At 35.5% G+C, this 27,094-nt stretch overlaps 4 protein-coding genes and 2 non-coding genes across 6 annotated transcripts; all 6 read right to left on the reverse strand.

Annotated features, from left to right (window-relative positions):
• Nucleotides 1-1,154: 1,154 nt before the first annotated feature.
• On the reverse strand, nucleotides 1,155-1,712 carry LOC125194762 (uncharacterized). The gene has a single exon (XM_048092989.2). It carries the CDS (start codon nucleotides 1,684-1,686, stop codon nucleotides 1,165-1,167), a length of 522 nt encoding a protein of 173 aa, XP_047948946.1. The 5' UTR covers nucleotides 1,687-1,712; the 3' UTR covers nucleotides 1,155-1,164.
• An 806-nt stretch (nucleotides 1,713-2,518) lies between these two features.
• TRNAP-UGG (transfer RNA proline (anticodon UGG)) lies at nucleotides 2,519-2,590 on the reverse strand. The gene has a single exon. It is a non-coding gene; the product is annotated as a tRNA-Pro (tRNA).
• Nucleotides 2,591-2,777: 187 nt separating this feature from the next.
• Nucleotides 2,778-5,530, reverse strand: LOC125196738 (F-box family protein). Its single transcript, XM_048095352.2, has 2 exons — nucleotides 4,463-5,530; nucleotides 2,778-3,406 (listed from the first exon to the last, which is right to left on the reverse strand). Exons 1-2 carry the CDS (start codon nucleotides 5,309-5,311, stop codon nucleotides 2,939-2,941), a joined length of 1,317 nt encoding a protein of 438 aa, XP_047951309.2. The 5' UTR covers nucleotides 5,312-5,530; the 3' UTR covers nucleotides 2,778-2,938.
• A 1,549-nt stretch (nucleotides 5,531-7,079) lies between these two features.
• Nucleotides 7,080-9,517, reverse strand: LOC125196934 (exocyst complex component EXO70I-like). The gene is made up of 3 exons (XM_048095599.2): nucleotides 8,665-9,517; nucleotides 8,001-8,600; nucleotides 7,080-7,772 (listed from the first exon to the last, which is right to left on the reverse strand). The coding sequence occupies exons 1-3, from the start codon at nucleotides 9,436-9,438 to the stop codon at nucleotides 7,122-7,124; spliced, it is 2,025 nt and encodes a 674-aa protein (XP_047951556.2). The 5' UTR covers nucleotides 9,439-9,517; the 3' UTR covers nucleotides 7,080-7,121.
• Nucleotides 9,518-13,728: 4,211 nt separating this feature from the next.
• On the reverse strand, nucleotides 13,729-15,050 carry LOC125196563 (uncharacterized). The gene has a single exon (XM_048095125.2). The coding sequence runs from the start codon at nucleotides 14,996-14,998 to the stop codon at nucleotides 14,066-14,068; it is 933 nt and encodes a 310-aa protein (XP_047951082.2). The 5' UTR covers nucleotides 14,999-15,050; the 3' UTR covers nucleotides 13,729-14,065.
• Nucleotides 15,051-19,067: 4,017 nt separating this feature from the next.
• TRNAT-AGU (transfer RNA threonine (anticodon AGU)) lies at nucleotides 19,068-19,141 on the reverse strand. The gene has a single exon. It is a non-coding gene; the product is annotated as a tRNA-Thr (tRNA).
• Nucleotides 19,142-27,094: the final 7,953 nt, after the last annotated feature.

Here is a 27,094-nt window from a genome sequence, read left to right on the forward strand (position 1 = left end):
ATTATGTGTATATATATATTGAGAAGTTTTGAAATAATAGTAGTAATAATAATTGACTATGGTGGCTGGCCCTATAAAAGCAAGTAATCTCTATAGACTTGCGACCTAATATATACTCTCTCCCTCTCTTCAATATTAATCATGGACGGAGGGAAGAAGAATAAAAGTAAAATAGCAGAAGGTGTTGATGAAGTAAATGACGAAGAGGTGGAGAACTTCTGCGCATTGCTTAGAAGCAGCCGAGAAGCGCATAAACGCCTCGTCGCTAACGCAGATAAAAAACGACCATCGGCTGGTTGGACTCCCAAGTTCATTCTTGAAGATTTCGCGGAGGTGAAAAAAGAAGGCACTTCTGCGCGCCAAGGAGAGGAGAGTGAGAAAGGGAAGAAGTAAAAAGGATTGCATTTGGATCTCAATCTCTCTTTGTAGTATTATTATCGTTTTTAATTATTTCTATGTTTCTACATATTTTATCTGTTAGTATTATAATTAAGATCGCATGATTAAGAGTAATATATTTTCTCTTTGAATATGAAATGTTTTGAAATGATTAGTACAATGGAATGTGGAATAATGATTTAATTGATATGATATTTTTGTAGATGTTATTATTATTCTATAAGCCGTAGTGTGGAATGTTTTATTGTTACACTCATTGCATGAACGAGATCGGGCCATGCACAAATTATGGTTTACATGTAATTTCCCACAATATTGGCATATGGGTTCTCCTGCTTTTTAAATTTTTTTTTTTCTCTCTAATAAGTACCTAGTTTAAAATGCTGCAGTTAAAGTTTCTTTTTGCCTTGGTCATATCTTTCTTCTTATTGTCTATTCTAAAATCCACTCCGATGCACAATTTATCAGAACTAAAAGCAATTACATGTATACAGTGTAGAGATAATATTATTAATTAAAGGTAAACACGAGATATCAAACACAGAGACTAATAATAATGTTAAGTATCCCAATAAAGTTGCATACATTATTATGATAATCTCAAAGCAAGTAAATAACAAAGATAAATCAGACAAGATAAGGAAATTTTGGGGACATGCTTTCATTGACTCGTCAATTTATTGGTGCTCAATTGAGAAGAAGACATGAAATAAACTAATACACAAAATTAATTATCATCAGCACATATATACACATATCAAAAATTCAAATAACATTTCTCCTTCCAAAAATCAGGGGAACCAAATACCATACAAAGGTGGTGCAAAGAATCGCAAAGGATCTCCCATGAATCGCCACAAACACTAAAACCATCATCACTCCAAAACACAAGCTTCCAATATTCCATCTCTTACACATCATCATCTTCTCTCCTTTTTCCTCTCTCTCATCACCACATATTTCTTCATCCCTGCTTGTTGTAGAGTTGTTGGGACCAAATTTGAGGTGGCTGTTGTTGTTCTTGCCTCTCACAACGATAGGCCTCACGTTCTTGAAGCTGTCGGAGTAGACAAATCGAACAAAAGATACTTCCTCCGCCCCAATCTGATTGTATATCTTCTGCTTCTCGCCCTCAAGATGAGCTAAAAGTGTGTGAAATTTGTCCAAGCCGCGCTCTGCATAAGGGTTTGTCCTTGTGTTCTTGCTCCTTTTCGGAGTCAAATGTGAGCTTTCATTCTTCTCCCTGTCTTCATCCCGTATAAAGCTTCTTCTGCCACAGATGAACATGTAAAAGATTGATTTATTTTCCTTGTTTTGGGATGAGAGTTTATGTTAGGATTATACATATATTGGACTAATGGATTATATCATACATATTAGAATGTATACGCGTATGTTGGCATAATTAATTTTCTAGGAATTAAAAGTCTTGAAGCAAGAATTAAATAGTTTTGTGGAAGTTTCATACAAAATGTTTTGGATTTGTATAGTTGACTTGTTGCCTTGTTGGGGGAGTGACCAATGGAATTAATTAAAAAATAATGACATAGTAGAATAGTTCTCTCAAAAAGAAAACAAAATGAAGTAGAATAGTTCCGTGTGATTCAAGCAAGGTTTTTGTATATGATTTGTTTAATCCTAGATTTATGTCTGTTTTGACGGTTAATAAGTTTTTTTTTAAAAAAAGGATTAACGATCAAATCTATTTTTCTCACACGCGTTTTAGATGGTAGGCTTCAATTTACAAAGCTGAAGTTTTCTTGTGCACAAATAATTTTTCAATACAGGTGAAGAACATTGAATATCGAATTAAATTATTCTGAGTGTCTCGTTCAAATGTATGAGAGAGTCCAATCTTAGGATTTAAAGACTTGCTAGGTGCTGGTGTATCAATTAAATGACGTTACTTGTACTGAATTATGTATACGATTCTTTTATACTAATACTACTACTATAATTTGGCAACTTGAAAAATTAACCAAATGAAATAACTATGAACTTATTTTCTATTTAGAGTAAACAAAAGAGCAAAAACTAGTAAAAATACGTGGTAACATAATACAAATCCTAATAGCAAATGGAATGAATTAAGCTATAATACTAATACAAAATAATGAGTGGGGCATTCCGAGAATCGAACTCGGGACCTCTCGCACCCAAAGCGAGAATCATACCACTAGACCAAATGCCCTCTTTTGCTATTAGATTTTACATAAACAACTATATTCATTTAAATTTGTGCTTTAATTTTGAATCTTCTGTATTAATCTTGATCTGCACATTATCCGACAGACTGAAGCAGGTTTAAGAGTTTACATATCCTACCTATATACATACATAAATGTCTGTAATATGTATGAACATAAAGATCCAACAACTTAATAAAGAATTGAATGATCATAAGCAAATCAACAACAATGGCTACACTGCACGGCAGCATAACTCTATTACAAATATGTACAATGGAGTTGTTCCTCCTATTCTATTCAACTCCTAGGAAATTATCCTAGTATTTATTTGCTAATCCAAGTTGGAGGTCTCAACAACCATTGCTAGGTTCCACTGTATCAAGAAGGTGACCGTTTATAGCAATATGCTTGAGGTCGATAATGTAGTTGTCTCGTAGAAAACCAAACCCAAATGTCCCATTTCTGTACTGCCAGATCCTTCCTTCCACCTGCCTAGGATTTGCAGTAGTCCCGACTAAGTCTGGAATAACCAAGTCATAGCTCGAGTTGATGTAAAGCATGTGAGAGACAACTCCATTATCTGGAGTTGAAATAATTTCCTGGCTTTCATCTGCTGGCCTAAGGTGTGCCCGGCAATTGTATATGTCATCCTCTTCAGGAGAAAGAGGAGAATTGAAGAATGTCAGACTTGGGGTCCAGAATATTGGACCATGGTAAGTCAGAGGCCTATGAAAGTCCCCCACCTTTCTGCAAGCTATACCCCCAACATCGTCATAGCTCACTAGATAGAAATCCAAGCTCATGTCATCACAAATACCCTGCACGGTTGCACCAAACCATCAACAAGCCAGGCCTTGTTATGTGTTAAATACTCCACATAATGAAAACTATATTATGTTACCAAGAAAGGCACCATTTAAGGGTCAAATCAGAATGCTCAGTCACAAAGAGCAGGTTCATAAAGCTTATAATATGTGATAAGACTGGCCCATTGGTGATACAAGTCAAACTGGAGAAGTTTACATATTTCTACTATCAATAACCACCCAATAGCAGTTTCTGAGATGATAAGCATGGCATAGTGTTGACATAACAGGATAAAAAAATAGATGAAATACACATATAATAACAAGTACGCATCTTATCTAGATCGTGTTAGTTTAAAAAACAGTATGGTTGTATATGATTTTGGTTTTGCATATGAAGCACGCGGATAACTTCTAACTCTTGATTTTGGTTTTGCATATGAAGCACGCGGATAACTTCTAACTCAACATATTTATTTAAGACATTACTTATTAACATCAGAATATCAGATAAACAACGGCTAGGAGCGCATAACCATTAAGGGTTGTCCTTTGGCTCAACCTTCACTTTGCATCAGATAAGCTACAGAAAGATGCATATATTTGCATTTACCTCTTTCAATGGGATGCGAGTCAAGCCCAACTATCAGAGATTAATTCTAATCCTACCTCTTTCAATGGCAAGTTAGCTCAAATTACATAAATCACTAAAGGTCTTGAGATATCTTAAAGTTCCAACTTCCAATCCATCGTTATGAACAATAGATGAACCAATCAACCATTACTATTTTTATTTATCTAGGCTAAACCTCAATATTAAACGCCCCATACATGTGTACCACACACCATCACTGCATCAATCACTAATTGCACTGCCTAACCCAATTCAAAGGACCAAAATGCAACCAACCATATCAAGAAGCTCTCAAGGATTTAACACTAAAAACAAACTGAGCAAGAGCACTGAAACCATTTAAGCTCAACTGTCTGAGACTAATTCTAATCAAATTTGCACTAGCTATAACTGATCAAAGCACAAAAATGGAATCTTGATAGAGATGAGAATACCTTCCACAGGCCCTGCAAAGGGCGGGAAGGTTTGGGTGAGCAATTGACAATCTTGACAAAATTCTCGGGCTCCCATTTCCTAATCCTCCCCTGCCTCTGCTTCTCTTTCTCCCTCCTCCTCTGCCGCCTCGAGGATGGGCTCGTCTTATTCGCCAGATACTGATAAATCTCCTTCATCTGGTCCGGTGGCGACCCGTATACATCATCAGACACCTCACCTCTCAAATTGGGCGAGCTCGGATCCACATTGACCTCCAAATTCTCCTCCACCACCACATGGCATTCCCCAATGAAGCTCACATTCACCTGAATCAACTCACTCTCTGAAACCCCCAATTCTGCCATGACCAAATCTTCCGCATTCACCTCCGCCCTCCCCTCCGGATCAAGGTAATTCACCATCTCCCCTCCCGGCGCAATGCTCATCCACAGAAAGGGCTTTTTTATCACCCCGTAACCCATGTTCTTCGACGGCGAAACCCTGGAACCGGTGATGTAGAACGGCCCCCACTCGAAAAACACCAGCGGCGGCGGAGGCGCGGCGGCGGGGGCGGGGGTGTCGCCGAAGCGGCGCCAGAAGCCGATTAGGGCGTCGTACTCGTCGAGGACGCGGTAGAGGTGCCTGTAGGAGATCTTACCCCCGCCCCATTTGTTGATTAGGGTTTTGGATCCCCATCGGCGGTGGCAGAGGGAGAACCAGAGGCGCTGGTCGTGGCGGTAGAGGGCTTCGAAGCGCTTACAGGTGCAGGCGAACGCCGCCAAATCAGAGGGGTGGAGGAACGACAGCACGCAGAGCTGCACGTCGTCCGGGAAATCGCCGAACGACAATGGAATCACCGCTTCAATCATGATCGCAATTAAAACCTAAAAATCAAAATTCTTTGTTTTTCCTTTTCTTTTGCGACTGGATGCAACGATTATTGAATCTTTGAGACAAGAGATTGAAATTGTGGGACTGAATTGTAGGATTATAGTTGATTTTTGATTGGGCGATTTATGTGGAAGAAGCGAAAATGGTGGATTTTGTGAAGATGTTTTGACTTTTTTGTTCCCTAATCTGCAGAAATCTGGAAACGGAAGCCTGAGCTCAAAGGGGTAGTACTGTAATTTTCTATAAGGCTGGAGATGTTCTACGGGAATATTACTAAATTCCACTTTATTCTTAGAAATAGAATTCCATTATCGTTTTTCTTTTCTTTTAACACGCAAAATTTAATAGGAGCATATTCTTCATATTGAGTACAAGTAGCAAAAATTACCATGCTCACATTTATCTATATTGACAAAATCATAATAATATGTCTCACAAGTAAATAGAAAAATATTTATTTTTCACTCCAGTGTTATGCATGCACATATTTTATATGGATTTTACACTCAGGGTATGTTTGATAGGCCAAGTTGGAAAATCCAAGAGAATAAATAAATTCAGAAAATAAACCAAATTATGTAGTAAAGTTTCTCTCGATTAAAAACTTTTTAAAAATCAGCACATGTTTGATACACCACTAGAAGAATGAAATATCCCTTGTGTAGACATATTTGCCCTTATTCTTTTCCATTTTTATCAAATATACCACAATGTGCCCTAGTACTAGAAATATGCTGTATAATTTATCGTCATTTCGAGAATGATCCTTTTGTATCAAATTATGATCATTGTAAACATAAACCAGTCGATTTCATGTGTGCTTGATGTTGGCTGTCAAGAACAAGAAAATCAGAAGAATTGAAGCTAGGGCTGAGAACTTGAAGAATGCCCAAATTGAATTGAGAGAGAAAAATGAACACTAGGAATTTCAGAGAAAGGAAATCGCATTACTCTTGAAATGGGATACAGAGATGAGTATATATTCTCAAGAATCATAACACTGAATTGAGAGCTAACTGCTATTCAACAACAATCTAACAAACTCACAATAAAGAGAAGAGAAGATGGAATGGTGCTGCAAATCTGACCCAAAATCAAAGTGAAAAACGGCAGAGGTGAAGGTTTGGTGCTATAAATCTGACGGAAATTCAAGAATGGAGAAAGAGAAGAGAAGATAGAAGAGAAGATGGAAGATTGAGGCTAATTTTGGAAGCAATTTTATTTCTTGATGCAATGGAAAATAAACCTCTGCTGAAGCAGCTATAAGTTTCCACCGATAAATCAGTTTACACTCTTGGGTCTATGCGGGCTGAAGTGTTTTTGCGGGCTTCTTCAAAAAATGGGAAAGTGCATCAAACAATAGAAAAGCCAAGGAAATGGGTCATTAACTAGGATTTACTGGGTTATCAAACATACCCTCATGGTCTTTGTCTACAATTTACAAACATTTCCATCATTCTATCGATATATAACTCATTATCATCATACAAGAAAGTACTTGGTTACATATTTGGTAGGGTTGATAACTCATCTACGGATGGAATTCCATCCGTAGATGAGTTATCACCCATACCAAACATATACTAGTTTCAAATGAGCAAATTACATGTTTATCCACTTTGGCAATGTCAATAGTATCATGTCACGATATCTATCTACATTGATAGGAGTATTATTGTTAAAACACTACTTATAATTTTTGAAAATATATCAACATGTCACGAAAATTTCTCATAGACCACCATAAATCCACAATGCAAGTTCTATTACGTTATTGATAAAACCTAATCACTCATCACCAATATCAAATTGAGACACTGACCGTCTTCGCTCGATTTGAACACCACCACCCTCAAAAATCTTCCTCAACGACGACTCAATCAACTCCGGCGGCCGGCAATCCTCGACCACGACAGCTAAAGCCGGCATATTCGAGTCATAAAACTCCGTATACACGGGCAAAACAAGCCTCAAAGTAGCCTCCTTAATTTGATCCCTCAAATCCGCATCATACACAATGTTGTAGCTACAAATGTGTTTCTCACACATCTCATCAAATCCACTCATAAACGCCTCCAACTTGTTCGCTTCACCGCCTCCGCCATCGCTCTCTTTTTCCAGCAACCTCACTAGACGACCCCACGCTAGCTTTTGGTACAAGTAAGCTGACTCCTCGGCCGCGTTCCTATACCTCTTCTTCATGTAAGCCTCTCCCAACAGCTTCCCTAGCTCGGTGTTTCGAGTCCTCATGTATATGTACCAATACGTGTTCATCAGGAATATCTGTGCCACCACTTTGTCCTTATATCTCGATTTCTTTGACTCGATGTTCCTCTGGATCGCCTCCATCACATTGGAAATCGCATCTCTTAACAAATCTCCATCGTTTTCTAAGTCGGAGAGGGTCCCGCCTTTCCACAATTGTTGTGTTCTAAGCACCTGCGGACAGAGCCAGAAATACAGTTGAGACTTTTTTTCTGGCATCAGATTTAAGAAATTGAAATTTAAAGGATAAAATGGATAAAATAAAATAAGAGATAGAAATAGTGAATAAAGTGGAAATGATAATAAAGTTTTTTTCCGTAAAGGAAACGACTCACTATCTTGGACGACTAAAATAGGAATACGGCTCAACTACATTATGATGGAGAGGGGGGGGGAAGGTACCTTCTCCATGGGAGAGCTGTAACTGTCGATGGCGAGGTTCTTGAGGTAGTTGACGGCGTACCTAACAAGCTTCGGCACCGACCCATCCACCGGCGGCGGCAGCCCGTCTTGGCTGCCCTCAATCTGCAGCCCCAGCTCCCAAAACACCCTCGTCGAGGCATGGACAAGGAGCTTCTCGAGCTCTCTGAAGCGGGCGCAGATATCTGCGCCCGCTTCACCCTCAAACACCTCCTCAAACTCCGGCTTGAGCGCTTCGAGGGAATCAAACATGTCAAGGAGCTTGAAGAGCTTCTGCGGGGCCTTATCGCTCCTCGCAACGCCCTCACCGAAGCGAAAGAAGACAGCCATGATCTTGTCCGCAATCTTGATGAAGCACTCTGGCCAGATCGCGCCGCCCATGAGGCCACCGAGTACTCCGTGGCAGAGACGCTTCTCCGAGACGAGCACGGCTTTAACGGCGAGCTCTAAATGCTGCATCCATAGAGATATGGAAGTTTCTAGATCCTCCCATTGCATTTCGTCTATTTCTTCAGGCGTGTATCGTTTGAGATAGTCCGGGTTTAGTCGCATTAGAGCCTTGGCCGCTCTTCTGTACCGAACCTGGTGATGAAGTGCAACTCAGTTGATAAATCGTTATATTTTCAATATGAGTCATTAGTCTCACCTTAACAAACATATCAATGCATATATCCAAGCAATCATTGGCAGCCAATGTCTGTGAAATCTTCTCCAAAACCTCAATCTCCATCTCCGTCCCCAAACCCTCGCCGTCGCGATGCCTGATTCCGAGCAGCAAAGCTTCATACTCATCCTGCAAATTCAGCAAAGCCTCATCAAGCACTCCATCGAACCTCATGGCATCCACTTCCGCCTCGCACAGCGCCTTGAGCGTGGCCAGCGTCTCCCTCAGCCGCGCCGTGGTGTAGAGATCCGCCGCCTTGGTCCGGCTGAGAAACTCCACCACCTCCTGCAGCTTCTGGATAGCCGGCTCGCTCTCCTCCCCGATCGCGCCAATGGCTGCGTCGAGCCGGTCTACGCAGGCCACGTACTCGATCAGTTTCGCCAGCCTCTTCTTCGGGCTCTTCTCCGGGGCTAGCTCCGAGGCCGTGTCGAGGAGGAGGCGCTGCAGAGACTCGGCGGCGGTGAAGCTGGAGAGGAGGGAGAGGGCGGGCGAGACGGCGCGGTTGATCCTTGTGTCGAGGGCTTTGTTGGCGATGGAGAGAGATTGCAAGGGAGCGACGGTTTTTGATGAGATGGTTAGGCTTTCTTGGATGGATTGGAGGTTTTGGTGGATCTTGTTGTAGGCCGAGTCTATGGTGAGAGATTGGTTGAGGATGGATTTCAGATCGGAGCATGCGGTTTCAAGCTTCGTTATTGCTTCGTCGTCTTCGTTGAGGGCCTCCATTGCAATTTTGAGTGCGCGCGCAGTGTTTTCCATGTTTTGTAGGAAAAGATGGATGATAAGGAGGGGCGGAGTTTGAACCCGAGACACACCCGTACTAACATATGACTCAAGGAGAAAGGATCGAGAAAAAAATAGTTAGAGTATTGTTAATAGAAAATATGGCTGATATTTCTAATGGAGAAAATCTAACAAATGCTTATACGGACAATTGAAAAAAATAAGACATACGGAGTATTAGATAAGTAGGGTATGTGTGTCGTTCTTAATTTTAATGTAAATAAATGATAATGTGGGGGGATGAATTAATGGAATGAAAATATTTTAGGGGATGAATTGAAATAATAAAATAAGCATTGTTTAAAGTGATGATGGAGTACGAAATACACGAGATTAAAAAAAAGTACCGTAAGCAATGTTAGTGTCTAGTTTTATTTTTGTACTAATTTAGAAACGGCTATCTTATTAATTGACTCTATATTGTTTATAGGCAAGACGACGAAAAGGACGTTTTCAACAAGCATAGATTTTCGATGCAAACCACAAATGGCATTGTGGAATGGAATATGACAAACGATGTATTCGGAGAGTTCGAATATCACAGCCGTTGAGGATTGAAACAGTCCAAATTGGTCACGTCTTGTGTAGATTTGCAATTTTATTTTATTCTTATGAGAGAGGATTTAGAAATTCTTTTTAACATGATCAAGAATCAAGATGGTATTTTCTAATAGTAGTATTTCCTAATTTTGGGGATGTAAACTTCCAAAAAAAATAAATTGGGTATTAAAACAAAGTGTCAACATTTTTAATGAATACAAACTATTTAAATGGAAGGAATAATAAGACTATAAGGGGCTTCTTGGTACGATGGAATGGAATGGTGGAATGAAATGTGATTCATACTTCCATTCTATTCATTTGTTTGGTGTGATGGAATGAATGAGTTAATGGATGAAAATGCAAAGAAAATTCAAGAAAATTGATATTTCATTCCTATATTCATTCTATTCCAACCTCCATTTCATTCTATCCTTATTTCATTCCATCATATCAAGCATGCCCTAAGAGTATTAACGGTCTAGTATTAAAAAAAATCTTGCAGCAAAAAGATATACAAAGTATTTAGCTTTGCATGTTTTGAGTGGGATGGAAGGATACATAAAATGTTGTCTTCATCGAAATTGTACGAATGCAATATTATACTACCATCTCAAAAACCAAAATCACATTAAATTAAATATTAATTATAAACACGACAAACAGTGTAACACTAAAATTAAATGGACTGTTTTGGGCTTTAGGACGTCATACCACTGAAAGGATAAAAAGGAAATGGACTGTTTTGGGCTTTGGGACTTCATACCACTCAAATAAGAAATGCAGAGCCCATTGTTAAGCAATGGCTAACAATCGAATTAAATCACACGATTCTTTTTTATAATTTCTTGCTTATATTTTTTAAATCTTCTTTAAATTTGATCAGTTGGTTGAGTTTTGAATTTTATTTTCGTGAGTTGTTTATAATTGAAAAATATAAAAAAATATTATCTCCGTCCATCAAAAATAGTCATGATGGTGTACAACACAAGTTTTAAGTTAAAATTGTTAAATTAAGAGTCATTGAATGAAAAGTGAAGTTGAAGCATTGTTACTGAAAAATATGGTCCACCTTGACCTTATTAGAAAGCAAAACATATTAAAATAGATAGAGATTAATTTTATTGGACTGACTCAAAATAGAAAAATGTGACTATTGTTTAGAATGATGTAGAATATATTTTCACTATTTACATGTTTCCCGAATAGTCAATCTTCCCTCATTTTCGCTTTTGTTTGTGATTAATTATGAGATATTCATTTTACTAATTTTTTTCATAAACTTTTTATCCTGGCACGCATATTAAAAGAAAACAGAGTCCCCTAACCATGTTAAAAAGCTATCTTTTCTTATCCTTTTCCCTATAGGTTAATTTTAATTTGAACCGTCTCATTGATATAATAGGCTAATTATTCATAATTCTTAATTTTCAATGCAGTTGATTTAAAAAGATGGAGTATGTTATAGCCTTTCCCACCACCAGACAGAAACTGAAACAATAGTTTCAATAAAAAACAGATGTCATACAACGGACATGTAAACACCCAATATCCGCCAGTAGATCTGACGTTAAAGTTGGTTCGATAAATAAACACCTAAAATTCACTTGTAAATCCAACGGTGAAGTTGACGATATAAGAAAACACCCAAAATCAGCCGATAAATCCGACGGTAAAGTTGGTGCATAGAGTTAGACGCCGAAATCCATCGGTGGTGTATTATCACACAATAAATATATCCGCCAATATTTAGCTGATGGGATATTCATTTTACTATTTTTTTTTCATAAACTTTTTATCCTGGCGCGCATATTAAAAAAAACAGTCCCCTAACCATGTTAATAAGCTATCTTTTCTTATCCTTTTGCCTATAGGTTAATTTTAATTTGAACTGTCTCATTGATATAATAGGCTAATTATTCATAATTCTTAATTTTCAATGCAGTTGATTTAAAAAGATGGAGTATGTTATAGCCTTTCCCACCACCAGACAGAAAACTGAAACAATAATTTCAATAAAAAACAAATGTCATACAACGGACATGTAAACACCCAATATCCGCCAGTAGATCTGACGTTAAAGTTGGTTCGATAAATAAACACCTAAAATTCACTTGTAAATCCAACGGTGAAGTTGGCGATATAAGAAAACACCCAAAATCAGCCGATAAATCCGACGGTAAAGTTGGTGCGTAGAGTTGACGCCGAAATCCATCGGTGTTGTATTAACACACAATAAATATATCCACCGATATTTAGCCAATGGAAAATTTTCAGCCAATCAAACGCATTATTTTCTAGTCTTTCGGCCGATAAAAATGTGTATTATGAAGCTTTCATGGATCAGCCGATAAAACGCATATTTTTGTAGTGTTTATATTTGCGTTACTATACTACAGATCGCCAAATGTTAGACCCCCCATACTCAATTAGTTACTTCTGGATTATATTTTCATCTAATTAAGCAGTGAGTGTGATGTGAATCCGGGAAGTGCCAAACCAATAGAACAAACGAAGGCATCCAATGAACCACACTAGAGTTGGGGTCCGTTTCAAACATCAATATACCTATCAAGATGGTGTCCAAATTCTCTTATAAGACTATCATTGTCTTCATCGTCAAAAGAGTTTCGCGTGAATACCTTACACGCCTCAATCGGAGCTCGGATGAGGAAGTTATGGTCGTTTTACGAAAGCCGCGCAGTCCAACAAGCAAAACGCCCGACCATAGAGAAAATGAAAACGCCCGGGCCGGGCGTTTTGTCCGGAAATGTCAATTTTCAAGATATTAAAGACTATTTTCCCTATTACTTTTGTTTTAGTATAAATACTCTTTTGTAGGGTTTCATTCTCAGCTTTTGAATATTTATAAGAGATAATTTCTCCATATTTGAGAGCTCACCTTCTTCATCTTTTGAAGACTTATCAAATTCCTTCGGGTTGCATTCGATCTTTTGCCGGGCTAAGGTTGATTGTAAAGGTATGCTTGCTAGTTCTTGTGTTGCTAGTTTGTGGAGCTATTAGGTGTTCGTACGTGAGAGTGCCTTTGGGATTTCTTTCTTGTTCTTCACCTAATTCATAACACTAATCCATCTTCTATCCTTTTATCCATTTTTCTTGTTCCATTTCTTGATTTATCTTGTTTATTCGTTGGGTTTATTTACAGAAACAAGTCCGGAACAAATTTATGAGTCTTCAATCTATAAGATTCACATTCAAATTCATGAGTCTTCAATCTATAAGATTCACGTTAGAGTGCTAGTACCTAATAGTTTGCTTGGTTACATAATTAAACATATCACATGTATTCAGTATTTTGGCATCGCTGCCAAAATTCAATTCTACATAACATTTCTTGAATTCAAACCCCCAATCGCCTAATTATTCCACTTGTCCATCTCAATTAATCACAGATTCATTTATTTATGATCCCAGTGTTAATTCTAATGATCAATCAGAAAATTTATTGATATACATAATTTCTGAATTTATATTCCAAATCTTTATCTAACACATTATTGCATGCGCATATTATCATCCATATGACTACTCTCCATCCCCAACACGACACAAAAATATGTACATTTTGTCACATGTCACTAGAAATATTCATTTTTGTGATGTGATCATTTTCGTGGAACAGAAGCGAGTGAATATATTGAACCATAGTATCTTGTTAATAGTTTATTTATAAAGATACCCCCAGCAACAGGTAAAGAGACTAAATTTAATAAAATAAATAAATATCGATTTAATTGGCTGTACAACATGCTAGCTACAATTAGCTGATTTAACTTTAAGCACATCACATGTATATTCCACTAATTTAAACTGCATAATGCACATGCACTTAACTAAAGGGCACACACATATTTGAAAAAATATCAACAAATTAAATTACAACATACTCCATATAAGAGCATCAAGTAAGATTAGATATAATGATGCTAGACGAAAAGATGATAGTCTAAGTATACATATGATATAATGAAATATATACTTAATTCATAGTAATAATCAACATCCTATAGCTAATTATATCCTAATTAATTAAATATACAAATTACATAGCTGATTTAGCGGTATCAAACCTCCACAAAAACTGGCAATCTTTAGTTTGGCTTTGGCACACCAATTTGACAGCGCTGCAAGCCGCATTCACGCACATCTTCTTCTTCCCTTCTCCCTCCCATTCTATCCTCACCGAGCACGTAAACGCCGCCGCCTCCCTCGCCCTCCTCCCCGCCTCCGCGTCCGGGAACCTCAGCGACACCTCCCCGCCTATCCTCCGTCCATCCAGCCAGCAGCACTCCGGCTGCCCCACCATCTCCTTGTACGCCGAATTGCAAATCCTCACCTTGTTGCCCGAGTCCGAAACGATAGCCGGCCTCGCCTCCCCCTCCACCGCCTCCTCCACCCCCTTCGCCATGGACGAGCCTCGCGGATCTTCCGCGATGCTCTCCACGATTATACTCGACCCGACCGGCCTGACCGGCCGGGGCGAGATAACCGCCGCGGATGCCGGCGGCTCCGGGAGGTGGAGGTGGAGGTCGAGATCCTGCGGCTGCTCAGCCGCAGCCGCGTTGAGATCTATGGCGTTGGCCTTTGGGACGGCGGCCGCAGCGCAGTAGAGGAGGGGCAGGGCGACGTACTCGGCGGTGTCGAGGGGGCGGGGGAAGGCATGCATGTGGGCCGGGGCGAGGTGGTAAGGGGGGGATAGCCCCTGGAGGCAAGTTCTCGGCCGCTTCACAGAAGAAGCGGCCGAGAAGGGGGCCGTGCGGCCGCGCTTGCGCGTCCGCGTGGGGCGGGCCTGGAGATGGGCCCAGACGTTGCTTAAGTAGGGGGATTTGCGGATGCCGTTGGGGAGGGCGGAGGAGGAGGAGGAGTCGGTGTCGGCGGCGGAGGAGGGGGTTTCCGGCTTGGGGGCGATGGGGCGGTAGCGGGACATGATTTCGGCCGTTCTGGCGGTGGAGTAAGGGTTGATGGTTTGGATCATTTTGTTTATATATTTTAATTATTCTCTCTCACTCTGGGTAAGGGGAGAAAATGAAAATGAGAAATGGTGTGAGTGAGGAATGTGGGGTGAGATTATAAGAGGGGAATGGACGAATGAGAAGGCGGCAAACATGAAGCTGGAGTGACACGTGGAACAGAGGGGTGGGTACGTGTGAGAGATGGAGACATGTGGGATTTCGAATACTTTTAAACTTACATGCAAGCTTACACTTAACACTTCCTTTTCTCCTTACTTTTTTTTTTTGTTCCATACTTTCACCAACCCAATTTAATTACAGTTAGTTAGGAAAGGTACTCATTTTTGTTTTCTTGTAATTATTACACTATATAGAATGCATTTGATTTGTAAAGAAGATATAATTAAACTTTATTGCATTTTCAAAAATAAGTACTCATTTAACAAGATTTTTCATTTTGTATTTTAAAAGTTGAAGACTTACGAGCTAAGATGAATTAGAAGGTAGTACTAGCTAGCTTCAAGTATAAATTAATTACTACTCCAAAGTCTTTTATGGAGCACTTATTTCAACATGTGTTAAAAAGTTCCAATTTTGAATTTGGGAACAACCTAATAAATGCAGGTTATATCTGGACCTTTTTATTTCAATCTGCACAACATGTGTCAAATACTAATGCATGGGGATGAACTGATAATGGTTTGAGTGTATGCCTCAACTAACGAATACTTTTTCTGTTCCATTAAATATAATTGTTTTCCAAATTAGACTTGCAATAAGTTGCACACTGCGTATTTACCTTGAACACTGATACATGTTCTAGTTTTAATTACTGGTCTTAGTATTTAATATTCTTTACGTTCCAAAAGAATACGTACTCTTTTCTTTTCATTTCGTTCCACAAGAATATGCATTTTCTTATTTTGAAAAATCTTTCTCTCTAAAGAGGTGGAACCCATTCTCCACTAACAACACTTTAATTACTGTTTCTCTCTACCTTTCTCTTACTTTATCAATTTTACATTAAAATCCATGCCGAACCCGAAGTGTATATTCTTTGGAAACGGAGGGAGTATAAAGAACAAATATAGATATTCTAATTTTATAATAGAAGGAATTTTAGCACTGATTATTAACTCCATTTTGACAAATCAAACAGAGAGAATCCATTAAATCAAAGCAAGAGGTTATTCATAATTATTTTACACTTACCAGTATCTTCATTCGATTCGCTAAATATTGTTCACATTTGACTCAACACGGATTTTAAGGAATGTGAAGAAAAGTTTGTGAGAAAAGTAAGTAGAATGTGAGTTTCACATATACTATATATTAATTTTATAATAGAATGTGATTGTAATGAGTCGTGGAAGGTGGCTTCGTATAATTGAAATAGAAAAAAAAATAACAAAATGGATAATATTTTGTTAACGGACCAAATGACAAAAAATGGACAGTATTTTATGGACGACTGGTGTATATTTTTATAGTTAGTCTAACTAAGAAGAACAAGCATGCAGTCTCTAGCTGGAATATTACCGTTTGGTGTACAAATATATCAAACTATTTACTTAATTATAGAAATGAAGGTATTTGCATTTATCTCTTCTGAGTATATGAATATATAAATATTGTTAGAGAATTTGGTGAATATAAAATGGAAAAGTTTAATCATTTAATTATTAGAGATGGAGTAATGACAAGATTGATGAGGTGGGAGTTGAATATAAATAAAAAAGGAAAAAGGCAATAAATGCAAAGAGGTGATTGGTTGGCAGAGTAACAGCATTGAGGCGGCGGGAGCAACACGTGTGGACTGGAGGTGCATGCATGCCTACGCCCACTTAAAAAAATAGGATCAATAAAATATTTTAGTTTGGAATCTTATTAAAATCAGTCCGATCGAATTATTCAAAAATTTAGCTTAGATTTCATTTCTTTTGTACAAAATTCAGATTTTGGATCAGTTAAAAATGAATTTTAAATTCAAAGTAGGTGATAATAAAAAATTGATTTTAAAAGACACATAACTTTGATAGGATTACAACTAATTGTGGTTATTTAAAAGAAATTTAGTTTGCAAAATCTGAAATTGGAGGTGCAGGTGGGGGGAGACGCAGGGTAGAAGCTCTCAGAGGTAGGAGACATTAAAAAACGTGCCAAGAGGAGAGAAGAGGTGGGGTGTGCGTGGCGGAGAGCAAAAGCGCGCCTGCTTTTCCGACCAATGGAAGCAACGGTGACATGCAATTGGATGCTTTCCTGTTTTTCATTTCCACCATTTTTATTCACTAATCACGCCATACAATAAACTGACCTCAACCTCTTTTGTTTCATTCACACGAGTTTTTTATTTACATAAAATTTGAAATTTGATTTGTTATGACAAGTTGGGGATTAATTTTTATATAATTTACAAAATACTCATATCAATAAATATTTTTCAGGTATCAGAATTAAAATAAGTAGTATTCAGGGAGCGGTAAATGGAAAGATAAAGAGAAATAACTACCATATTTATCCCTTCTTGATAAAATTTCATATTCAAATACCTTCTTTCATTGTGAGAAAGTATCTTTACCTCTTATTGGAAGAAAAGGTAAAAAGTCATTACTTTTGTTGCCTTTTTAATTTACTTTTATTTCTTGAAGTTTATTATTTTTTAAAAATGTATAATTACATTTTTGAAAAGGTAAATGAGAAATATACCTTCTCAACTTAGATGCTTTAAGAAATTAAAAATCAAATAATACTGACGTGCGAAATTATAATATTTTCTACTATAATTAATGCTCCACATAGGTTTATTACATTTGTCTCTTTATATAACTATATTTAATCATACACGCAAACATCGTATCAGTAATTTTCGATGTTTTTGAGAAAGTGTTTCTTAATATGTACGTTTCTCGACTTCTTACTGTTCCAATTTTGAAATCACATAACATAATTCGATGGGTTGAACAAAAAGTGAGCTCACTAGATTCTTAGATGGGTTGTTGTTTACAGGCTTAATCGTGTTTTGTGCTCCAACGTTCACATTTTTCTTTAATCAATTTCACATTTTTCTATTTTACATACCATTTGTCTGAATATTTTCTAGAAAAACGTTGAAAGTTAGGAACACAAATTATAATTCGTTTTGGCAAAAAATTAAACTTTTCGTAAAATTAGGGATTCTTGAATAGAAGGTGAATTGGATATTTAGCGGAAAATTTCAAAATTTTGAGAGTTTAATGAATTTATTTGTACATATGGAGAAAGCAAATGTTGCATATTGAATAAAGACTCTACACATATTTATTTATAATATGTAATGATATAAAGAGATAGTACTACTATTTTATACTAAGCAAAATAAATCAAATTAAATCTCAATATGGGGAAGAGAGATGATGAAATAAGGAGAAACCGTTTGGGAGAGTTTAGAAAAGAAATTTCTTATACTAAGAAAAATAAATCAAATTCGAATAATTATGGAAATAAATTATAAATATAAAGCTAGGAAATATGCATATGTTAACTTAATCATGCACAAAATGAATAAATATTTCAATATTGAAACGCATAATGAAAGTTTATAAGAAAAATTATAGTATGTACATACATTTGAGTTAATATTATAAGCTAGAAGTGTTATACATGGAATATATGCCATCAGCTTATATAACACCAGAGCTGTAGAACTACATAGGCCCAGTCCAATTACGATGAACAAGCCCATTACTTGCTGCTGAGGAAATTTTCAAAAAGGCCCGTCATATATCTTCAGGGGATGGGCTTGGGCCTAGGCCCGTTAGTCAAGTACAGTTGTACATTCCACAAACTGGATTCATAGAGCAGGTTGAGAATGGTGTTTGTACCAAATTGCAAGAGGTATTTGGTTTTAAACTTTTCATGATAAAAAATGAGTGATAAAATAATTAATCAGTCTCATATTTATATTTGTAATACAAAATTTTCGAAAATAGTCTCACAATTTTTATTTTATTCTTTTGTATTTCACATAACAATTATTCACTCCAAAACACAGCTAGATGGGGGCTGGGGAACATACTCCAACCATTTCTAATGTGAAAATCAAAAATCACAAATTGCTTTCATTGAGAGTTGAACTCAAGACCTCCCGCTTACTAAACGGGTGCTCTAACCAACTGAGCTATGAAAGCACTTGTTTTGTTTTCTGATTTATATTAATTTACTCATGCTCCTACGTCAGGAGTGTATACAATCTGGCAATTTGGGTTACGACAAGAAATAGCTGGAGCAATGCTGACAACCCAATCCTCTGCTCAAATAAATAAATGAACTTCCATTAAAACCAAAGGCCCAGCTGAGTTGGTTTTTCTTTCTTTAAAACACACTCATTTATTTCTCTATATGTGACATCATTTATTCAACCCTAGCTACTATTGCATACTTTTATAATTTCTCTCATTTTATAATGTTAACTAAATTTAATCCTGCCTCGCCATTTCTTTCTTATTTTACTAAATAACCAAAAATATAATGCCCCATCTCTCTTCAAGTAAGTCATATATTCAGCAATTTTAAAATAGTAGTAGACTTCGAGTTTTACCTTTGTCCCCCCAAGTAAGGAAAATATAAAAAATTTAAAATTGAAGGATAAAGTTATAATTATTTGATAGATAGTATAAATCAAAATTATTCTAGGTCCTCCTTGAGATATTATTTCTCTGAACTATTGAGTTCCAATATAAAGATATAAAAAAAAAGTATAATTAAATAAGAGATATTGTTATTCCTCTAAACAAATTAATGAGTTTAAAAAATTTCTGATAGCTTAATTATCTTTTTTTTTTAATAATCGAGTTCTTCTCTATTTAATTTTCCCTTGTTCTTCCTAAATTGTGTCACAATTTTCTTAATTAGTGTTTGGCATTTAGCGACGTGTGAATGTTGATAAAATTAAAGAAATAAAACAAAGGGGGACAAAAATCTGAAGCACATGGGGTGGAACAGCACACGTGTGGTACTTGATTCAGGTCCACGTGAGTTTTTGACATTTCCAATTTTTTAATCAAAATTCCCAAACATCTAATTTTAATGATGCAAATAATAACAAAAAAGTAAAACAAACCAATTACTCCTACTATTTTTGTTTAGAGAGAGATGTGGCCACTCTTTTGATTGCACAATAAATGTTTTCACAATTCGAGCAATCTTCAAGTCTAGAAGAGTAATGAATGTCAAGAATGTGATCCAATTAATATACTAGATAGAATTTTAAGATAATTTAGTAGGAGTAATATTAAGAATTACTGCAAACTCGATCGATTCAGACTTTGAACTATTCCAACTAATTAAGATCCTCAATTTTACGATTTGTTGCAAACTAGATTTTTTTATAGATAAACGTTCGCATTATTACATTGATTGAAGGCCTTTTGAAATTAATTACTGTATTTAAATTGTTTCTATATATTATCAATTTTATCAGTTTTCAATTTGAACCATCAAAATGAGGCATAAGAGCAATCACAATAGTTGGCCGATGGAGAGGCCTTCTCGATCGGCCCCCATCGGCCAACCATATATTGCAGCGGAGGGGCGGATCATCGCCCCATTCCTCCACCCCCATTTGACCTGTTGTATCGTCCTTGGCCGATCTCATAGGGCCATCGATCGGCCCTCTATTGTGGTGATAGGGCAGATGGTCGGTCCTATGATCAATTTTTTTTTTTTTTTAGATTTTGCTGAGAGAGAAAGAGGAAGAAGAAATACGCAGGTGAAGGAAGAAAGAAGCGGCTGATCGAGGAAGAAAGCAAATGTAACCCTAATTTGTATTTAAACTAATCTTATTAGCCTTATTAATGGGCCAATAATTTTATTAAATAAATGGATTATAGATGGGAGATGATCTAATTTAGGTTTTTATCATCTAATTAATTAATAAGTTGTAATATATTTGAGATCAATTAAAATTTATTTTATGTATTATATTATTTTTACATTTTAATTTAATTAGGTTGATAACATATTAAATATAGAAGTGCTAAAAAATTAAAATAAAATAGTGATGACGTGGAAATGAAATGGAAAGGGATAGGCTCTCTGGGAGGGCCCTTCCATTATAGGGAGATAGGCCCTTTGACAAAATACTGATGTGGAACGGAAGGGCCCTCCCGGAGGGCCCTTCCATTGTAAATGCTCTAAGCTTTGAGCCTCACTCTTTGGATAAGGATTTTCAAATATTCTAATATTACAACATGCTTCATGTCCAAATAAAAAATTGATTTGTAATGAAACCTTATTTGAGGTTGAAAATAATAAGGATAGTAATTTATTGATGATTTGATGAAAGTAAATAAATTTTGTATCCATCTAGTCGCATAAAAAGATTTTTATATTTACATGCGATTAGATCATCAAATCATTATTAAAATTTTCAAGAGAGGAGCTAGAATGGGGATGATTGTTTTGAACTGTATTTATAGGGCTAAGCATGAAAAGTGTTAGAAATGTAAGGCCAAGAAGGAGAGTAAGTATATAGTACAATATCACAAATAGATACAACTATTTTCAGTGTAGTCAGTTTGAAACTGACAGGTAGATGCATACTTCCAAGTTCCAACTTAAAATCATAATATCAAAGATTAATTAAATTAATTAGAATGCTAATAAAATAGTACCGGAATTTACTAGACACTATTACATGAAGATGGAATCGTATATATTTCGTTTAATAGGATTAAGCCATGATTTAGTTGTACTTTTTCATAAGAAAGAAAGTGTTCACAACGACAAGCCAAACTGCCAAACACACTCACAATAATTTAAAAGGCCGATCTAGCAAAGTCAAAACTAAGTAAAAAAGCTCCAAGCAACCAACTAGAACATGAAGCAACAATAATCAAAATGCCAAGCCAAATAGTAGTAGTAAAAGATTGAATCAAACAAGTAAAATGATAGCAAAAACCAAGAAAAACAAAGAGGGAAGCAACCAAAAATCTGGTCGAATCAATTAATCCATCCTCTAATATTTCACTAATTATCAATCACCAGTCTCATTGAAAAGAGAAAAATTGGGCACCAAGATATGTTGTTCGGTTTAATAGACTCAGTGAAATACCTTGTCTCAAGATAGTGCCATGGATAATCGATTCTGTCTTATAGACTGTTAATCTAAGGTCAATTTAATTTTGAATTATCATTCATTCGTAAATTTAATTGAGAGAGTGAAATAAAACCAAAAAGATCTTTCTCTATTGCAATAAAGTGTGTGGATGCAAATTGCCTGTTTTTGAAATTGAATTTTTTGGTGTGTGTGTGGTGTGTTGGTGTTAGGTCCACTCATATTTATTGATCATATGCCTATGAATTATTGAGATAGGTTTTTTCTTCTCTTGAATTCACTCTCAAATCCAATAGGGTGATTAAATTTAAAGCCATTGGTTCACATCAAAGGGAACTGCCTTTGGAATTTTGTGTGTCATACAGCTTAGATATGAGGCTTCATTACCAAAAATATTTGTTGCTATATATTCAGATTTACACTCTCATGTGACCTACCTATATTATTTGTTGCTTTCATTTACCCAGATTTGACACATTGACGCACACTTTCAAGCATAGTCTATATATATCTGTGTGTACACCTATAGAAGGTGTTTTGGGACATCTAGTGTTGCATTATTGCTAGGGTTTTATCGGATAAAACAATCCAATAGTTAATGGAGTAGTAATATATTTAAACTTCGCATGATTGTATTTTAATATGTGAAATTATATTTGATGTTTGACTGACAATATCAAAGTATCGTTGAAACACTGTCGAAATGGCTTGAATTTAATTAGTTACATATATACTACTCCGCAAAAATAGTAGTAATGTTTTCCATTTTGGATCGTCCGCAAAATTAATCTCTATCTATTTATAGTAAGTAATTTTTTTCTTTAATGTGGTGGTTCTTATTTTCCACTAACAACAATTCAACCACTTTTACTTTATTAATTTTACATTAAAACTTGTGTCGTCTACAACTAAGTCCATTTTTCGTAGAAGGAGGTAGTATTAAAAAGGTTAGAATATGCATGAGGTAGGGTTGATTAATTGTGAAAGTAATAACGACTGCATAATTATTGATTTGTAAATTTGTACTATAAATTATGATATAATCGTAAAACGTTGGGATATAAAATGGTATTTTGACTATTATCAATGCAATTAATTAACCGAAACAAAAGAATTAGGTTAAGTTTTCCTATCAGATGCATGTAAGGCTAAGTATCGGGGAGCTTAAAGTACTTGTAATTACATGTGCAACGTATAAGAATAAACATTAAGAAATACTTTACTTAATCATATTGTTCACCCTTTAAGTACTTTATTTAATATTTACAAACACTACGAAATATTATATTTTTCTCATTTCTTATTACTTTTCAGTTTATTACTATATTTTATATGAAATCAATTATGCACTTCGCAGCTAACTGTATATTATCGTGTAATAGACAGATAAAATGTGCACTTAGTATTTATTTTCTTGCAGCAATGAGCATAGAGTTCGCGCACAAAGTGTTTTGTATTTATTTAAGCGTAAGCACTAGTGTTTATTCTATTACACTCGATGTATAGTGCACATAACACTTGAAAGATGTGAGGGTGTAAATTTTGTTGTTTCTCTGTCACCAACTTTATGTTGTATGTTACCATGCGCTATTAATGATCTAAACAGGTAACAACGTGTTTTTAATATTTTTGGTGAAAATTTATATAGTAAATTAAATAAAAAATGTTAAGTAACTTTCACAAAATTACACTGAAAGAACACTTCTAGTGCAGAATGGAGAATAGGGATTTAGGAGTCAATTGATGTAGACTTGGTTCTAGTTAATTCTTGGGTCAATTGTAATCAATGAAAACGATGGAAAACAATATACATATAAAAATAAATATATAAAAGTCCTATTTGTAGGAGGAATCTAATGGAAACCATTGGAACTTTAAAAGCTAATTCGAAGTTGCACTTGACATTACAGTTCTTAAAGAGGGACCATTTATACAGTTTTTCCCACATCTTTTATTTATTTGTAAGTATAGTATTTTGTTTGAGCCCATACTCCATATTCAACTTTGAGGCAATGCCATCTAATGCTGACAACTGTATATTCAAGCAAACTTTTACTTCATCAGATTTGGATCATGCATTTAATTATCAATATTCTTATCTCCTCTTTTTAATGAACACAAGTGATGACATTGCAATAAATCCTCTCTTGTCTTGTTCTACATTGATTCGATCCCCTCAAATTGATACACTCAAAACATCTAATCAATCTAAATATTTTGTTTTCTTTTTTCTATAATGTGGGTGATTCACCACCACATGTATTCGTTATAACCTAACACTTGGTTAAATAAAATTATACTAATAGCAAAACTCAACTTGAAAAATATTGGTAAAAATCACACTAATGATTATTGAACTTCTAAAATGAGTAGTCATTTCACTAATTGGTCATCTTTATTGAAGTTGCATATATAGATTTTTTAACCATAGACATCATATACTGTATTATTGCCTTTCAAAAACATCCTAATTTTTTGAAAAGATTCAAACACAATCCTCCAAATAATTCACCTTATAATGCCCACATGCATGACAATGAAAGATAAGAATTATGAACTAGGCCATGACACGTGCAACTTAAACATAGCTTAAAACATACGTGGTGTATAAACATTGTATTTTGTGAGTAAAATAATATAGTAATATAATGTTTAATTTCACTTGATATTAGTAACTTTTTGTAAGCACTGAACCTTTCTCTTTTATGGAACAGGTTTCTAATAATGGGACATCCTAAAATAATATACATGCCACTTTTAATGGGTTAGAGAGTAAGATATAACCACATGCAAAATTTAACTAAATAAGATTTTAGTGGTGATCATTACAAGATTGAGAATAGGCTAACGTTTCGGGACCAGCTGACTCACAAAGGTACATATGCATTAATTTCCATATGATAAATTTTTATGCAGTAGTTCTCACACTCAAATCATTAGTAATTAGTATCGTACAATTTTTAAATTTATGTCTAGGAAGAAAATGAATTAGCATAAGAGAAATTTTTTTATTCTTTTTTTATTAATATATAAGTTGTTGATATGAGCAATTCTACTCTTTTTCCTTCGAATGGGTTTTGTCCAATTTGGTTTCTTTGACAAAATTTTAACAGGAGCAAAAGCAATTCAAATAGAAACAATAACAAGAAATAAATAATATTCAAAGGGGGGTGAAATTCATTTGTTACATTATTCTCTGTACTCAACTTTCTCTCAACAATTACAGAATAATATGGACAAATTTCATTGAAGATATATACCAAGAATATTAGGTTGTATAAATAGCTAGGGATTGTTAACCATCAGTAGTAGGTGGTGCTTTGTGCATGTGTGAGTGAGTTGTAACTAAAGAAAATGTTAGTTATGAAATTAAATTAGTGAGTATTGGATGATACTAGTACAAAATAAAAGTGTGAAGTATAAAAATGTTAGTAGAAGGATGTAAAATTGAGTGGGTGTGATGAGTTAGTAGTAGAGTATCTATCATAACCTACCTGTGCATGTTAGCAGAAGCACATGATGGGCCTATGATCATATGTACCCTTTTCTCTTGGCTGGCTTCTGCACATCACAAATTTAATGGGCCATTCCTGCATTTAATTTATTCACCATCTATATCATCTATGCTCTCAACTCTCAAGATCAAATATATATTCATCAGAGAGAGAGAGAGTTAAAGAGTGCTTTTTACTATTAAAGTTTGTGTGTTTGTAAACTATTCTTGGTGGAAATAAATAAGACAAAAACTTTACATGCTAATCAAGACCCCTTTTTTCTTGTGTTTCACATGTCACTCAGTCAAAAAGTTTGTCTAATTGATTAATGATCAAAAGCTTTACTAATTCTGCTGTAGCACTTTATGTTTAATTCTTGTTGTGTATGAATCTGACCACAACTAAAGTTCATTCCTTTGTGAATAATTTGTGTCTCTCTTTCTCCCTCTGTGATTCTGGCTTTTCTTGTAAATTCCAAGAACACTAGTTCATCATGTCCTCAGAAAGTTGGACAGTGAAGATAATGATCCAGTCCAGTGGTCATTAATTAATTTTGGGAGTGTATAATTAAGATGAATAATAGTGGTAATTTTGGAGATGAATGAGTAGTCACATTTTAGTTGGCCTTTTTGTGCGAAATGTAACGGTTAGGCAGCAACACGGCTACGGACTTTTCTCATTGCTTCTCACAAATATGGCATGTTTTCAGTTCACGCGTTTTCAGTAAGATAATATACTTCCAATAATTTTGTATTGGTTGTAATTGTATAACGTAAAAAAGATGATACCAAACGAATAAACAAATCGATTCAAACAAAATTTGATTTATTTTCTATTTTTTAAGTTGCAGTTTTTTTTTTCTTAAAAAAATTGATTTCTCGTTACAAAATTTTCAGAGTATATATAGTGTGAGAATGTGTGAACTTTTGTACTAAAGTAAAACTATCTAGTATATTTGTAGTGAAAATTAAGTAGGAGTATACTACAACAGAAATATATAGTACGGAGTAGTATTATTTTTCCAAATCACAAATTATATTAGTGAAACTCAGTTTTTCATATCTTACCACACAACACCACATACAATCGAACCAAAAACTAAGAGGTGAGCAAAATATGCAATATTTGAAAATCTCATTTAAGCCAAACTAAAATCTGATTTTAGTTAAAATTAGTGTGGGACAATTCTAATGGTATTTGATTTTAGAGTTCCATAATTTGGTAGTGTATTAGATTTTCAAATTTGGTGTTGGATTTTTGGACAATTCAGATGATGGAATTCATTTTTCATAAATTTCATATTTTCGGACAATTCGGATAATCGGATTCATGTTTCATAAAATTTCATATTTTCGGATAGGATCGGATTGGGGATAGATCCAATCTGAATTTTCACCCATATACAAACTTTATAGTAATTAATTATTCATTTTAACTAACACTATGATTTCTGGACTTACAAGAAGGAATACAAAGAGATAACTGAATCGAAATTACAGAGAAGATTCGAAACAAATAAACTGAAAAGGAAA

The sequence above is a fragment of the Salvia hispanica genome, chromosome 4 (assembly GCF_029641045.1).
Source record: "Salvia hispanica isolate PSC_SH4W2 chromosome 4, Shi_PSC_v1, whole genome shotgun sequence".
In the NCBI taxonomy this organism is placed as follows: domain Eukaryota; kingdom Viridiplantae; phylum Streptophyta; class Magnoliopsida; order Lamiales; family Lamiaceae; genus Salvia; species Salvia hispanica.

Excerpts from the sequence above, each read along its gene's own strand:
- LOC125194762 (XM_048092989.2), bottom strand. The coding sequence starts at position 1,686 with ATGTTCATCTGTGGCAGAAGAAGCTTTATACGGGATGAAGACAGGGAG.
- LOC125196934 (XM_048095599.2), bottom strand. The coding sequence starts at position 9,438 with ATGGAAAACACTGCGCGCGCACTCAAAATTGCAATGGAGGCCCTCAAC. Across the intron at positions 8,601-8,664 it reads GCATTGATATGTTTGTTAAG|GTTCGGTACAGAAGAGCGGC; the intron begins GTGAGACTAATG and ends CTTCATCACCAG. Across the intron at positions 7,773-8,000 it reads ACAGCTCTCCCATGGAGAAG|GTGCTTAGAACACAACAATT; the intron begins GTACCTTCCCCC and ends CTCTGTCCGCAG.
- LOC125196563 (XM_048095125.2), bottom strand. The coding sequence starts at position 14,998 with ATGATCCAAACCATCAACCCTTACTCCACCGCCAGAACGGCCGAAATC.
- LOC125196738 (XM_048095352.2), bottom strand. The coding sequence starts at position 5,311 with ATGATTGAAGCGGTGATTCCATTGTCGTTCGGCGATTTCCCGGACGAC. Across the intron at positions 3,407-4,462 it reads CTTTGCAGGGCCTGTGGAAG|GGTATTTGTGATGACATGAG; the intron begins GTATTCTCATCT and ends GCAACCGTGCAG.